We start from the raw sequence: 13,031 nt of genomic DNA, 5'->3' as shown, positions 1-13,031 counted from the left end.
TATCTGCATGCCATGGGAAGACAATGTCTGAAGGACGGAATATGTTCCATCTTTCTGATACTGAACATGTCACAGATTCCATTGGCTGCAAATTCCTTTACAGGTATTGGCATGTGTGTGTGTGTGCGTGTGTATTAATAAGCCGCTTATGGCCCTTCAAACATGGACAAAAAAAATAAAAAATACAATAAAATAAATCTATTAAAAAAAAAAAAAATCAGTGTTGGGAACAATATTTTAAGCATTAAATATTTGTAAATTAATCGACATATTAATTAGTACTCTGTAGGGGTGTTAAAAAAAATTGATTCGGCAATATATCGCGATACTACAGCACGCAATTCTCGAATTGATTCAATAGGCAGCCGAATCGATTTTTTTAACATTCATTTTTGATGAAAAAATATTCAACAAAACGTTTAAATTTTACATCTTAAGCATGGAAGAACACATATTAATGGAACATTAAGCCTTAATATTTTATTTCAATGCTGTTCAAACATGAAAAATGTTACAACCTGTTTGTTAAATACAGCGACTCACAGTTAGAAGACTGAAGTTTCAGATCAATTAATGATACATTTTCATACAAATCTTACAGTGTACATGTATAAGTTTACTGAATGGTATTTCTAAATTTGAGTAAAAAAAATCACAACAATCGACTTGCAAATTCATATCGGGATTAATCGGTATCGAATCGAATTGTGACCTATGAATCGTGATACGGATCGAATCGTTGAGTACTCGGCAATTCACACCCCTAGTAATCTGTATTTTTTTCTGCCAAAAATCAGCATCTGCCTCAAAAAATCCATATCGGTAAAAAAGGAGAAATTGCGTCTCATTATTATTATTGTTAAATATAATTATTTCATCTAAAACTATGAAAACAATTAACTGAATGTATCAGATTAGGTTTTAGGAGTACCAACACCAGGGTATGGGGGGGGGCATCAGTACTTGTGTTAGCATATTATCAGTTTTGGCTTCCCTCATGTCCATCTTATGATCAGAAATTAGAATTTAGAAGAATAGAATTGTTTTTTTTTATGTATCAAAAATACAATTAATACTTGGTTTCAGTATCAGTGGCTACTCAAAAGTTGAGTACTCATATCGCTCTGAAAAAAGTAGTATCGGCTATCAATCTTCTCTATAAGATGCGTGTGATCTTGGGAGATAAATTCATAACTGGAGAGTCAGCCATCAGGAGTTGTCATGCTGTCTATCCAATGCAATACTGAGCCATTGTATACCACTAACAGTCTCTTACTGTGCACATCATTCCTTTGTAGATGTGCAAGTGAGATACAGCTAAAATGAGCATGTAAGAAGATAACAGCCCCACGCTATCTACTGTCATTCCATGGAGAGCGTTGTGTTGTGTACTATCACAGACTTGGAGCGTTTATGCAGCTTAATGTTTAAATACACTACTATGAAAATAAATCCTATGACGATTATCACATTCAGCATCTTGATAAATATTCTCCTCAAATCCACCACTCTCACCGCTCCCACTAGAGCATCTTTGGAAGTGGTGCATTGACAGGAGGGGAAGGAAAAAGTGGGGCAAGCTAGAACTCTGCACCTCAGCACAAAACAACCACTGCAACAGAGAGAGGGAAAGAAAAAAAGCAGACAAAGGCTTGGCTGAGATTTGTTCTTTTTCTTGAAGATTTTTTTTTTTTTTATAGTATTAAAACAACTGCATTAATAATAGCGGTTTCACATACCTGGATAACACATCTTATGCCATCACACATGGATACCATAGCCCTATAATATATGGTGAAATGGAGTTCTCGTACAGTAAGATGAACATTGCGCTTTTGTGTTAACAGTGATGTGAATCATTTCTCAGTTAACCGCAGAAATCTGTATTTAAATTCCATTTTACATCTTTCAACTGTACATCATTCACTGAAACCCGTGACAGAAGGAATCAGAATAGAATGGGGGGGAAAAAATCCATGCTTTTGCCATGGTAATTATGGGGAACTAACAGGATTATGTGCTGCACCAGAGGTATTCAAGAATTAAGCAGGGTTTTGTACAAAAAAAAAGAATAATAATGAAAAAAAAAACAGGGTGAATTTTACTTTTTATAAATTACTGTGATGCACCAATTTAAATCCATCTAATAGATTTTAAATATTCGGGCATATGACAACCATGTCACCTCAGTGTGATTTTGCTTTAATAAATAAATAAATAAATAAATAAATAAATTCATTAATTAAACATGTCAGAGATAGTCTTCACCAAGAAAAGTCTTCACTTAACATGTATTTCTTATGTTTCCACAATATGCACGCCTCATATTAGCCTTAAGCAAGCTTTGAATCTCTCCTTGCTTAGAAAGCCCACAATGCTAATGGTTGTAATAAACAATCCTCACACTATGTATGGGTTTGTAAATTGATGCAGGGTGACTAATGCTCACCTCAGGTGATTCTGAGAACGACCTTGCATGGTGAAAACAGCATTTGCCCCGCTAAAGTGCACATACACATACACGCTATTGTTTGGCCTCCTCACGCATAGCAAAAATTCCCCCTTTGCAGTCCTGACATACCACCCGTATGATTGTCCCAGCAGCTCAAATGTCATCATTACGGGCTACAACAGGCATCTTCCCATAACTATTGGCAACATTTATTCCACAAACTAGTAGCTACATGGCTCAGAAACGCACCAAAACATGTCGGGTAGTAATCGATAAATGTACAGAGCCAACTGAACAAAAGTTTAGGGACGCCCGACCATTACACACACTGAACTGTAAATGGGAAACAGCCAAAGCCTTTGGAAATCCAGTTCTTTCACACCAAACACATCTGAGCATACCAAAATAGTGACCTTGCAAAAACAAATACAGATCCTGTGTCTCTTATTTGCTGAAAAGAAGGAACAATAAAATGAAGATAGTGTGCGATCACAGAACCGGAATTGGAGTATCAACGAGACAAGTGGCCACCATCTTTGTGGAATTTTGTGAAACTAAAAATAAAACTGAAACAAAAACCATTAAATAATCACTTCCAATGCTTCTAAAATCCCCAATAACAAATACATTCACAAAAAAGAACACAATTGACTGCTTATACACATGACCTAATGCATTGCCCACACTGATTTTCTCACTAATAATTTTCTATCGATGCAAGTTAATATGAATTTTTAGAGAAAATGTTGGCGTTCGAAACATGACGCTAATTTTGACCTACATTAGCATGCTGAACTAACAGAGTAGCAAGAAACTAAAATTTGAACATTTGAAAAATCATACAAGTTTAGCATGTTAGCATTAGCATATTGTCTATGCTAATACCGGGTAGCTAGGATACATGCTGCTAACGATGCACATTTTGGCTAGTGTAATAATGGCTAATGTTACAGCAAACATTTGAAATGTAAGCTTTGCACATTATCATAACAACACACACACACACAACCTCACTTTTTCTGTAACGGTTCCTCCGATTTTCAAAATTTTGCTGCCTTGTTTTCAGGTTGAAGTAGCCTTTAAAACCGGATTTAGCATTTTGACAGATTTTAATTTTTGGAAATCCTGCGCGCAGAGGAGCCCGCATGGATCCTCACGCACTGTGGTCGATGACGAGAATGACGTCACATGGACCGACACGCGGCCTGTAGATGCGTGGATGCGGAAGGTATGACTTGACCTCAAGTCCAACCTGCTTGACAACCTTTCTTTCTGGCGTCTCCTGAGCAAAACAACCCACGGATGTGTCATTTAAAGTGGATCCTGGATTATATTTCACCTTGTGACAGCCGCAGTAATTAGCAACACTCCCAACTAGTATCCATTTGAACTGATGCACTCGCTTTGGGCAATGTCTTCATGATTAAATACACTGTCAGTGAAACTCTGCTCAACCTTCTGTGACAAGACTTTCAAGTCAAAACAGAAGCAGAATGAAGAGGCTGCTCCCTTCCAAAACATCAGCTTTGAACTGAGGTGGAGTGTTGCTGATAATCTACAGGAAGAGTTTCAGATTAAAAACTTGGGAACCCTCCTGAGATCATTTGACGCCATGGAAGGTGGCGCCTGATATGTCTTGACAACAAACAAAGTATCCACATTTGGTAATGGCCAGTTTCGTACCACGTTTCGTGGAGGAACAAGTGGAACAACAGCAAGTCGCAGACTCCCCACAACATGTGTGCGTCCTGTATCGGAGACAGGACATGTCTCAATCGGTACAACACAATGGGGTGCTCTACCGTAGGCGGTCACACCCTTTCCTCCGAGCTCAAAATCTATGGCCCTTGTAAATGACCCCGAAGAGGCTTAAAAAGAAAAGGGAAAATAAGGAGCGAAAGGGAGTGGACACGTCAGGAATGAAATCCCTATAAAAACAGAAAGCAAGTCTTAGGAATACAGGAAAGGCTGAGAGGCGCAACAGATTCTGGACAGACAGCTGAGACAGCAGACAAGCAGATGGGAAAATGGGACAGATCTACACTGAGGGACCGAAGGGAAAGCAGTGCTTCGTTTTGTGTTCCGCAACGTGGAGCTGAATTATTAATGTTGGATCAGTGGAAGTGAGAAAAGACACAACACTTTCATGTGCTCGGTGTAATCTCCGCATCATAAAAAAGCATATACGCATACACACTAGCGCTGCTGACAGAACACAATCATTGCTCAGGCTCAAGAGAACATAGACGGAATTGACATACGACAACTCAGGTTGCTTTTCCACTCTACAGTACAGGTTTGACTCGGCTCTTATTGGCTGTATTCGAGTAATTTTTCACTTCAAATTATTTTAAAAAAAACATTGAAAAATCACGCCACATTGACTACATCAGTCGGAACAAGAGACAGAACAACAACAGAGGAGACCGACATCACTGGTAATTACTTCACGGCATTTGGCTTTTGGCAAAGTAGGAGGACACATTTTATTGTACAGGAGACACGGCAGCAAGAAAACAGAATGTGGATTTTGGAATGCCGCCCAAGTTGTACAATTTGGAATTCAACCAATATTTTTGGGAAAGAATAGTCCTCTATAGTCACACAAAAATCAAGTGATAGAACCACCACCAATCATGCATGCCATAGTGTTTTTTCTTGGCACTATGTGTTCATTTTTAGTTGGTTTTATATTTTAAATGTCTTTTATAGTTTTATAGGACTTGAATGTTTTTGTTTGGTTTTGGCACTTCAAATTTCGTTGTACATGTTACAATGACAATAAAGATTCTATGGAAACCACAGTGTGATGACAACCAGAAACAGAAATCATTTTAAGAGAATAGTATGTTTGCTTAGTAGTTAAATGTGATTAAATGTGATTCTTTTAAGGCTTTAATTACAATTTTATCAGTACGAGTACACCATTCTTGAGTAGTCATTGATACCGATACCACTAGTACTTTTGAAACAGAAAATGTTCCCAATTTTTCCTTAAAATTGCATGAAATTAATGGCAATTTGCTTTTCTAATTCCTGCTCAGAAAATGGCAACAAGAAAGAGCAACCACTCCCTCGAGTACTATCCATCCATCCGATACCTGGTATTGGTACACGCCCATCCCAAGTAAAATGCTTACGTTCATGTTTTATGATAGCGACAGATCGATGGAACACATGATCTCAATTCAATTTGTTCAATTTCCTGGCCGGTGCCCTACTACTAGTCCCAAACTTGGTTAAAAAATAAAAATAAAAATAAAAAAATGTGTTGAGCCAAGAAGAGCACATAGCTAAGGTTGTCCCGATCCAATCAACATTATTAGAAATTTGGGCTGATCACGTTATTTTCAGATTATTTGTATCAGCTAAAAAAAGATCATTTCTAAAGTCAAGAATAAAATTTTAGTTCTTAAAAAGCGTAAATAAAAAGCTATCATCTTGGGCTAACTTCGTTCATTCAAATAAATAAATAAATAAATAAATAAATAAAATAGATAAAAATATACAAATGAATAAATGAATAAATAAATAAATAAATAAATAAATAAATAAATAAATAAATAAATAAATAAAATAAGACCATTTGGATGTGGCCCTTTTCTTCTTCAATGCATTGCATTGGAGAGATATTTGATTGGGACTCAATATTGGCACATACTCAAAACCAAGTGCCTTGGACTCACTTTATTTTTATTTAAAAAATGCTAAGAAGGCCTTTTACAAATAAAACTGTGAGCAAATAATATCCCCTACACCTGTTTTGAAGAGAGAAAGTACAATGCTGGTTATATGTTTGCCTCTGAGTGGCGAGAATGTAGTAATCTATTCCACAAGGAATGGTGCGTTTGTAATGAGATGCTTATTAGGAGTTCATTTCGGAGGCAGTGTGTCACACTTAATAATTGAGCACATAGCATGTTTCTGACCGCAGTCGACGTCTGTTCGAGGCCGGGATTAGAAGCGGTCAAAGGTCATAGCAGACCGGAGAAAGACATGTGGCCCACACCTGTTCAAAGATACCCCACGGTCACATCATTAGGAGAGCAAAACAAGGTAAAGTAGACAAGTGAGAGAGTCATTAGTAGAGTTTATTGTTAAACTCTGAGAGACTACAAAAGGCTGTCATGTTGTTTTGCTTTATCTCTCTGCAGCCAGTGTTTTTCCCTCTGTTGGCCGGGCTTTCTTTTTTATCCACAGAGGAAGCCTGTTTGATCTGGGAGACTCCCGCTGTTCTGACTCTCCAAGCTCAAAGACATCAGGCGTACACTCCTCGCTCACTTCAGCCTTTTTTTTTTCCCCCTCAATGCCCTGTTACAAAAAAAAAATAAAAATCTATGTCCCACATCTTTCCATCACTAGAAACCAGGCCCATTCTCCGTCTTTTAGCAAAGACAAGACAATAATTCATGAACTCTAAATGGCCTCTATGCTGTGGAGGTTGGACTCACGCCAGCTATGCAGTGTGCATATGGACCATGTAGTATTGACACCAGGAGGAGGGACGGGGGGGACAGTAGCCATCATTGTCTTCCACAGCGGGAGATGGACACAATGGAGAGGGATACAGGCAGGGACATGACTCACGCATACTGTAAGCCCTTCTGACCATAACGGCTGACAATGACGCTGGGAACAATAGGCAGTAAGTGTCAGCGTGTTGTACGGCTAAACAATAGCGGCATTACGTATGCCAACTTGGGTCTTAAGCCGCGTTGCAAAAAACAGCATTAATGTTCAATTTGTTTCTTATTGACTTTAAACAAAAGCTTTTTGGGGTATGCCTCAGCTCATTAACTGACAAATGTATTCAACTTGGAATTGCTTGGTACATTCAGGACTACGGATGTTCGAAACCACTTTTTTTTTCCAGGCTGATAACAGTACAAGTACGCAACACAACTCATTAATTGTCATCGACAGCGATACCACTAGTACAGTACTTTTAATACATACAATTTCAACCCCAAAAACAATAACATCATTTTAAAGAAGGACCTATGACATTTGTACATGATATATTTTCTTGTCAATTGTCAAACATTTAGTTCAATTTGTTAAAAAAAACAAAAAACAAAAGGAATAGAGAAGGAATATCTGAAGATGGCGAGAGTACAAAAAATTTCGATGTTATAAAACGTACTTTTTGTGGGGAGTAAATCTTTCATAGATTTAAGTAAAGGTGCAGGTGATGAAGATATGAACATTTAAAATACAACCTACACTTTTGACATCTTAGGTTTAGTTCCCCTTCAATTGGAATGGAAGGATTTTGGAAGATGTAACTGAAAACCGTCCATGTGACATTATTATTATGCATTGCACAATTTAAAATAGCTATTAGTGAACTACCCCACAAATCTTGACAATAATATGTTCTATACAGCCCCATTAGTATAAATACAGTATTCTGGTTAATATTGTGTTGGTAGAATATGAGTAAGCAGCAAAATCCAGCAGTTTTTATTAATATTAGAAAGTGGCCATTTTCTCACTTGTTGTCGAGTGAAAATCACATCACAGTTGCCCAAGGTTCAGGTAACAACCAATCACAGCTCAGCTTCAGAAAACAGGTGAGCTGTGATTGGTCGTTGCCTGAGCTCTGAGAAACTGTGATGTCATCTTCAGCCGACAGCAAGTGGCAAAATGGCCGCCCCCTGAGATGGATAAAAACGGCTGGATTGTGCTTACTAACTCATATTCCAGAAAAATAATATTAATGAGAATGTAATGTTTAGAGTAGTGAGGTCACATATAACATATTATTGTCGAGAAATGTTTAAGGTTGACTTCACCTTTAATAACGACACTTTTGTCAAAATACCCCAAGGATCAACAATTACGTCACGTTTTTTGCCATGTTGAAATTGGCTCTTTTTAGATGCAAATGTGTCTCCTGCAAGAGAAAAAAAAATCAAGTAATATATGTTTTTAAAATAACTTTTTTGCACAAAGACACCACTAGGTAATTCAACCTTAACCCCCAATACAGAAGCACAAATGGATTTTTCAGGCCATTTTAGTGCATTTTAGTCAACCTGTAGTACCTGTACGTACCTTGCACAATATTTAAAACTTGTGGTTCAGTTCATGTGCAAATGTTTGATGGGGATGACATTTAGCAATAAAATAGGTGGATATGACTCTTTATTTACATAGCTTCAGAAGTATTGCCCAACTGGTGGTAAGCTAGATTGAAATCAATTAAAAAGAATGGCCGCAGCAGTGGGAAAGTCTCCCCACAACATTCCGCCAGTGCGTGACAAGCGTCCCGCACACATTCAGCCTGTTGCCACCCACTGCAACCTTTTAACACAGTAAGTGGCTGTGTGCTCGTATGTGTGTGTCAGAGACTGCCACCTTTAACACCACTGTCCTCTGACAGAAAAAGACGGATGACAGAGCGGGGGTGGGAGGAAAAATGGGCAATTAGGGGCGGGTGCAGTAAAACGCTTGTGCCCCTCGATTCTGCCGTCATCAATGAAATGAGGTGATTGATGGTAAAGTCCTTTGTGGCAAAGGGCAGCGCCCCTCGAACCCTGCGTTCTTCTCCATTATTCCAATAGTCAAGTCTCCTCTAAAAAGGACTCAACATGCAGCCAATAAACTCGATGAATCAAAATGATAAACGATGAGTAGTGGTGTAGACCTACACTGCAACAAGGTGGCCATAATATTAGTATGTATGATGCAGTGCATTTCTGCATGACTGCAAACAATAAAATGACACATCCAATCTTCTGCCAAGCCGCAACAATCCTAATTTGGATTCGTCCCAAAGTGTACTCTGCACTTTAATTACTGCCCACCTCATGCATTGTGTAGTTAAGATCCATGCATTATTTAATACACAGTGAACAAAAACATTCTTTGGCCAATATGCCTTGCCCTGTTAACAGTTTCAAGTATTTTTTGCATAACAATCGTCTCCCTGGCGAAGACAAGAATACATATTTTGTTAAATGAATAGCTGTCGGAGCCAATGTGATGTTAGCTATCATCAATCCAAATTGGGCATTCATTTCTTTGTAGTTTTATAATGTGAAAGAACCATTTATGGTAACATAAACCCGAGTCAAAAATTATAAAATGCAATAGGAGCCATGTCATTTCTCAATGAAACTTACTACAATGGATGTAAAAAGTCAAAATACCCTTGTTCGAATATATTGCTAATGTTATAGTTATTTATTTTTTTCATAAAAACACATTTAAATAACTTCTTAAAAGGTTAAATGCAGAGTAATTCTTTCATTTTATCAATGGGATTACAGTAGTCGACTTACGGGTTACACTGTACATGTCACCATCAGTTCATACAACTCCCGCCCCGCATGGGCCACTGCACAGCAGGAATGAGTTCAGTATGTGCGAGTCCATGGATAAAAGGGGTGGGACGTTCCCATTTCCACTCTGTTTGAAGCACACGGACTGAGTCGGAATGTCGAGGAGGGGGGTGGGAGGGGCACCAGAGGGACGCGATGGCAGGGGCGAAGGCCGTAATCCGAGAGGGGAGTCCCACAGCGCGGGCTGGCACATAGTGGAGAGAGGGACGACAGCAGGTTTGGTGTGCTCTGCTACATAATAATGACGTATTAGTATCATTTGGGCCAATTATTAAGAAATAGGACAATTATTTATACAGCATATAATTCTGCTGTCAAGGATGATGGAATATGTTTCGGCTTATAAACTCATTGTTATGTACACACTGCCTGCTCAACTGAGTTGCCTTATTTTTTATTTTTTTTTGAATGACTGCACAAAAACATCCATCTGCTACTGTTTTTCCTCTTTTGGATCTTTCCACCTTTTCTGTAGTACTCCCTAAATTCAAGCAAATTAGACGTGTCACATGATAAAATCTCTGGTACATATAAGCTACATATAAGCTACTACATATAAGCTTTTCATTCATATCAGTATGGCTTTTCAGATAATGAGGCTCCTTCCATACTATAAAATTAGACTACACGGGACTACTGGAGATGGAGTTTTAACCAAGTACTGTAGTAGGTATTTTGTGGGGATTAAATGATTTGTTCTGATAAGAGACTGTCGCAAATGGAAAACTCAGCAGTGGCAGTCCAACACGCGCTGCAGTATTTACCAACGTGAAACAACTCTGGGGTAAAAGAATATGAATTATGCATACTTTACGATGGAAGCAGAGATAAAAGATGGAGGGTGCCAGACAGGAAGAATTTGAGATGCAGTTAACTGAAAAGCACAGACACTGAGAAACTCAATCAAAAGCATTTTAAATATTTACTTTCTATTGATAATTGTACGGGTGTGCACCCAAACTAACGTTTTCAGGTATAAATATACTGCAGCTTTTCTATCGTATCTCAATTTACTGTATAGTGGGTGATGAGAGTAGATCATTTGCAGACATGGGCATACTACGGCCCGCGGGCCATATACGGCCCGTTGGTCTTTTTAATCCGGCCCGCCAAACATCTCCCAGTTATATTAAAATATACCGGCAAACCTTGTTCATTTACTTTCCCCTGTAATGCCCACATTTCCCCAATAGATGGCGCGCTTGAGCATTTGCCCCCTTTTCTTCGCGGTTAAGCTTTTCCCAGGAGAAGCACTCTCCTCTGTTTCTGCGGTAAAGCTTTCCCCCTTCTAAAAACAAACATGAGTTTATCAAAGAAAAGAAAAGTCGACAGTGAGTGCCGAGTGTTTAAAACAGAATGGACAACAAAATATTTTTTCAAAGAAGTCCGATCAAAGGCTGTATGCTTGATATGTCAAGAAAGTGTCGCGGTTTTTAAGGAGTACAATATTAGCCGTCACTTTGCTACGAAGCATTCTAATTATGCCAGCAAGCTGTCGGCGCAAGAACGGGCAGCTACGGCTGAGAGGATGGCAGCCAATTTACTGTCCCAGCAAAAATTTTTTCACCGACAAACTGCGCTTCAGGAGTCAACTACCAAGGCAAGCTTTTTGCTGGCATTCAAATTAGCAGCAGCTAGCAAGCCTTTCTCCGAAGGTGAGTTTTTGAAAGACTGCATGGTGGAGACTGCAGGTGTTCTGTGTCCGGAAAGTCAAGGCAAGTTCGAAAAAATCAGTTTGTCACGTCGGACTGTGACTCGCCGTGTGGAACTAATTGATGAACATATAACTAGCCAGCTAAACAAAAAGGCAGAGTTATTTCAGTTATATTCACTTGCACTGGATGAAAGTAATGACGTCAAAGACACCGCGCAGCTCCTAATTTTTATCCGAGGAATAAATGACAGCTTTGAGATAACGGAGGAGTTTTTGACCATGGAGTCCCTGAAGGGAACAACGCGGGGAGAGGATTTGTATGACAAGGTGTCTGCTGCAATCGAGAAACATAAACTACCTTGGAGTAAACTTGCCAATGTCACGACGGATGGATCACCAAATTTAACAGGAAAAAACGTTGGGCTGCTGAAACGAATCCAGGATAAAGTAAAAGAGGAAAACCCTGAACAGGATGTTATTTTCCTTCACTGTATCATCCATCAGGAATCACTTTGCAAGTCTGTATTGCAGCTTAACCATGTTGTGAATCCAGTTGTAAAACTTGTGAACTTTATACGCGCAAGGGGACTACAGCATCGTCAGTTCATCACGTTCCTGGAGGAAATTGATGCGGATCATCAGGACTTACTTTACCACTCTCGTGTCCGGTGGTTAAGTTTGGGCAAAGTGTTTCAACGCATTTGGGACCTGAAAGAGGAGATCTGCGCATTTTTAGAGTTCAATGAGAAATCTGACGAATTTCCTGAGCTACGAGACCAGAAATGGCTTTGTGATTTTGCGTTTGCTGTGGACGTATTTTCACACTTGAATGAGCTGAATGTCAAACTGCAGGGGAAAGATCAGTTTGTGCACGACATGTACAAACATGTTACAGCGTTCAAATCTAAGCTCATTGTCTTCTCCAGACAAGTTGCAAACACATCATTCACTCATTTCGCCACACTTGACACTCAGAAAGAGGCGACGCGATACGCAAAGAAATACAGCAAATCACTGGATGACCTGCACAGAGAATTCAGTCGCCGGTTCTCTGATTTTGAAAACATTGATGAGTCACTTCAGCTCGTGTCTTGTCCCTTCTCACAAGACCCTGAAACAGTACCACATGAGGTGCAATTGGAACTGATCGATCTTCAGTCTGACGCCACCTTGAAGGAAAAGTTCAACACTCTTAAACTTAACGACTTTTATGCTTCACTGAACGAAGCCACCTTTCCAAACCTACGGAGGACGGCACAGAAGATGCTGGCCTTGTTTGGCTCGACCTATGTATGTGAGCAGACATTCAGTGTTATGAACATGAACAAAGCCCGTCACAGATCCAGGATAACTGACCAACACCTCGGATCTATCCTGAGAATCGCCACAACAAAACTTACTCCAGACTTTGATGCACTGACAAAACAGGGAGATCAACAACACTGTTCCCACTGAAACTGATGGTGAGTTTTCCTGCTGTGTTTATTCAACTGAAATGTAATTAAATTAATCATTAATCATTAATAGGTCAAATCCTGTATGTAATTTATTTAACACTCAATCCATCTGTTTTTGGCTC

The 13,031-nt window shown here is 39.1% G+C and overlaps 2 protein-coding genes across 4 annotated transcripts in view; one reads left to right on the top strand and one right to left on the bottom strand.

Annotated features, from left to right (window-relative positions):
* Positions 1–13,031, bottom strand: part of srgap2 (SLIT-ROBO Rho GTPase activating protein 2) — a 69,270-nt gene that overhangs the window by 43,143 nt on the left and 13,096 nt on the right. Inside the window, exon 1 of one of the 3 annotated variants that reach the window (XM_077529314.1) lies at positions 9,739–9,765. The exons of the other annotated variants lie outside the window; for them this stretch is intronic. Coding sequence (XP_077385440.1) covers positions 9,739–9,754 — 16 coding nt within the window. The 5' untranslated portion in view covers positions 9,755–9,765. Of the gene's footprint in view, positions 1–9,738; positions 9,766–13,031 lie in introns of those variants that run through there. 3 annotated transcript variants of the gene reach the window in all.
* LOC144024095 (general transcription factor II-I repeat domain-containing protein 2-like) lies at positions 10,903–12,985 on the top strand. Its single transcript, XM_077530173.1, has one exon. The coding sequence runs from the start codon at positions 11,099–11,101 to the stop codon at positions 12,905–12,907; it is 1,809 nt and encodes a 602-aa protein (XP_077386299.1). The 5' UTR covers positions 10,903–11,098; the 3' UTR covers positions 12,908–12,985.

The sequence above is a fragment of the Festucalex cinctus genome, chromosome 8, assembly GCF_051991245.1.
Source record: "Festucalex cinctus isolate MCC-2025b chromosome 8, RoL_Fcin_1.0, whole genome shotgun sequence".
Taxonomy (NCBI): domain Eukaryota; kingdom Metazoa; phylum Chordata; class Actinopteri; order Syngnathiformes; family Syngnathidae; genus Festucalex; species Festucalex cinctus.
This window is presented reverse-complemented; position numbering and strand designations above follow the sequence as displayed.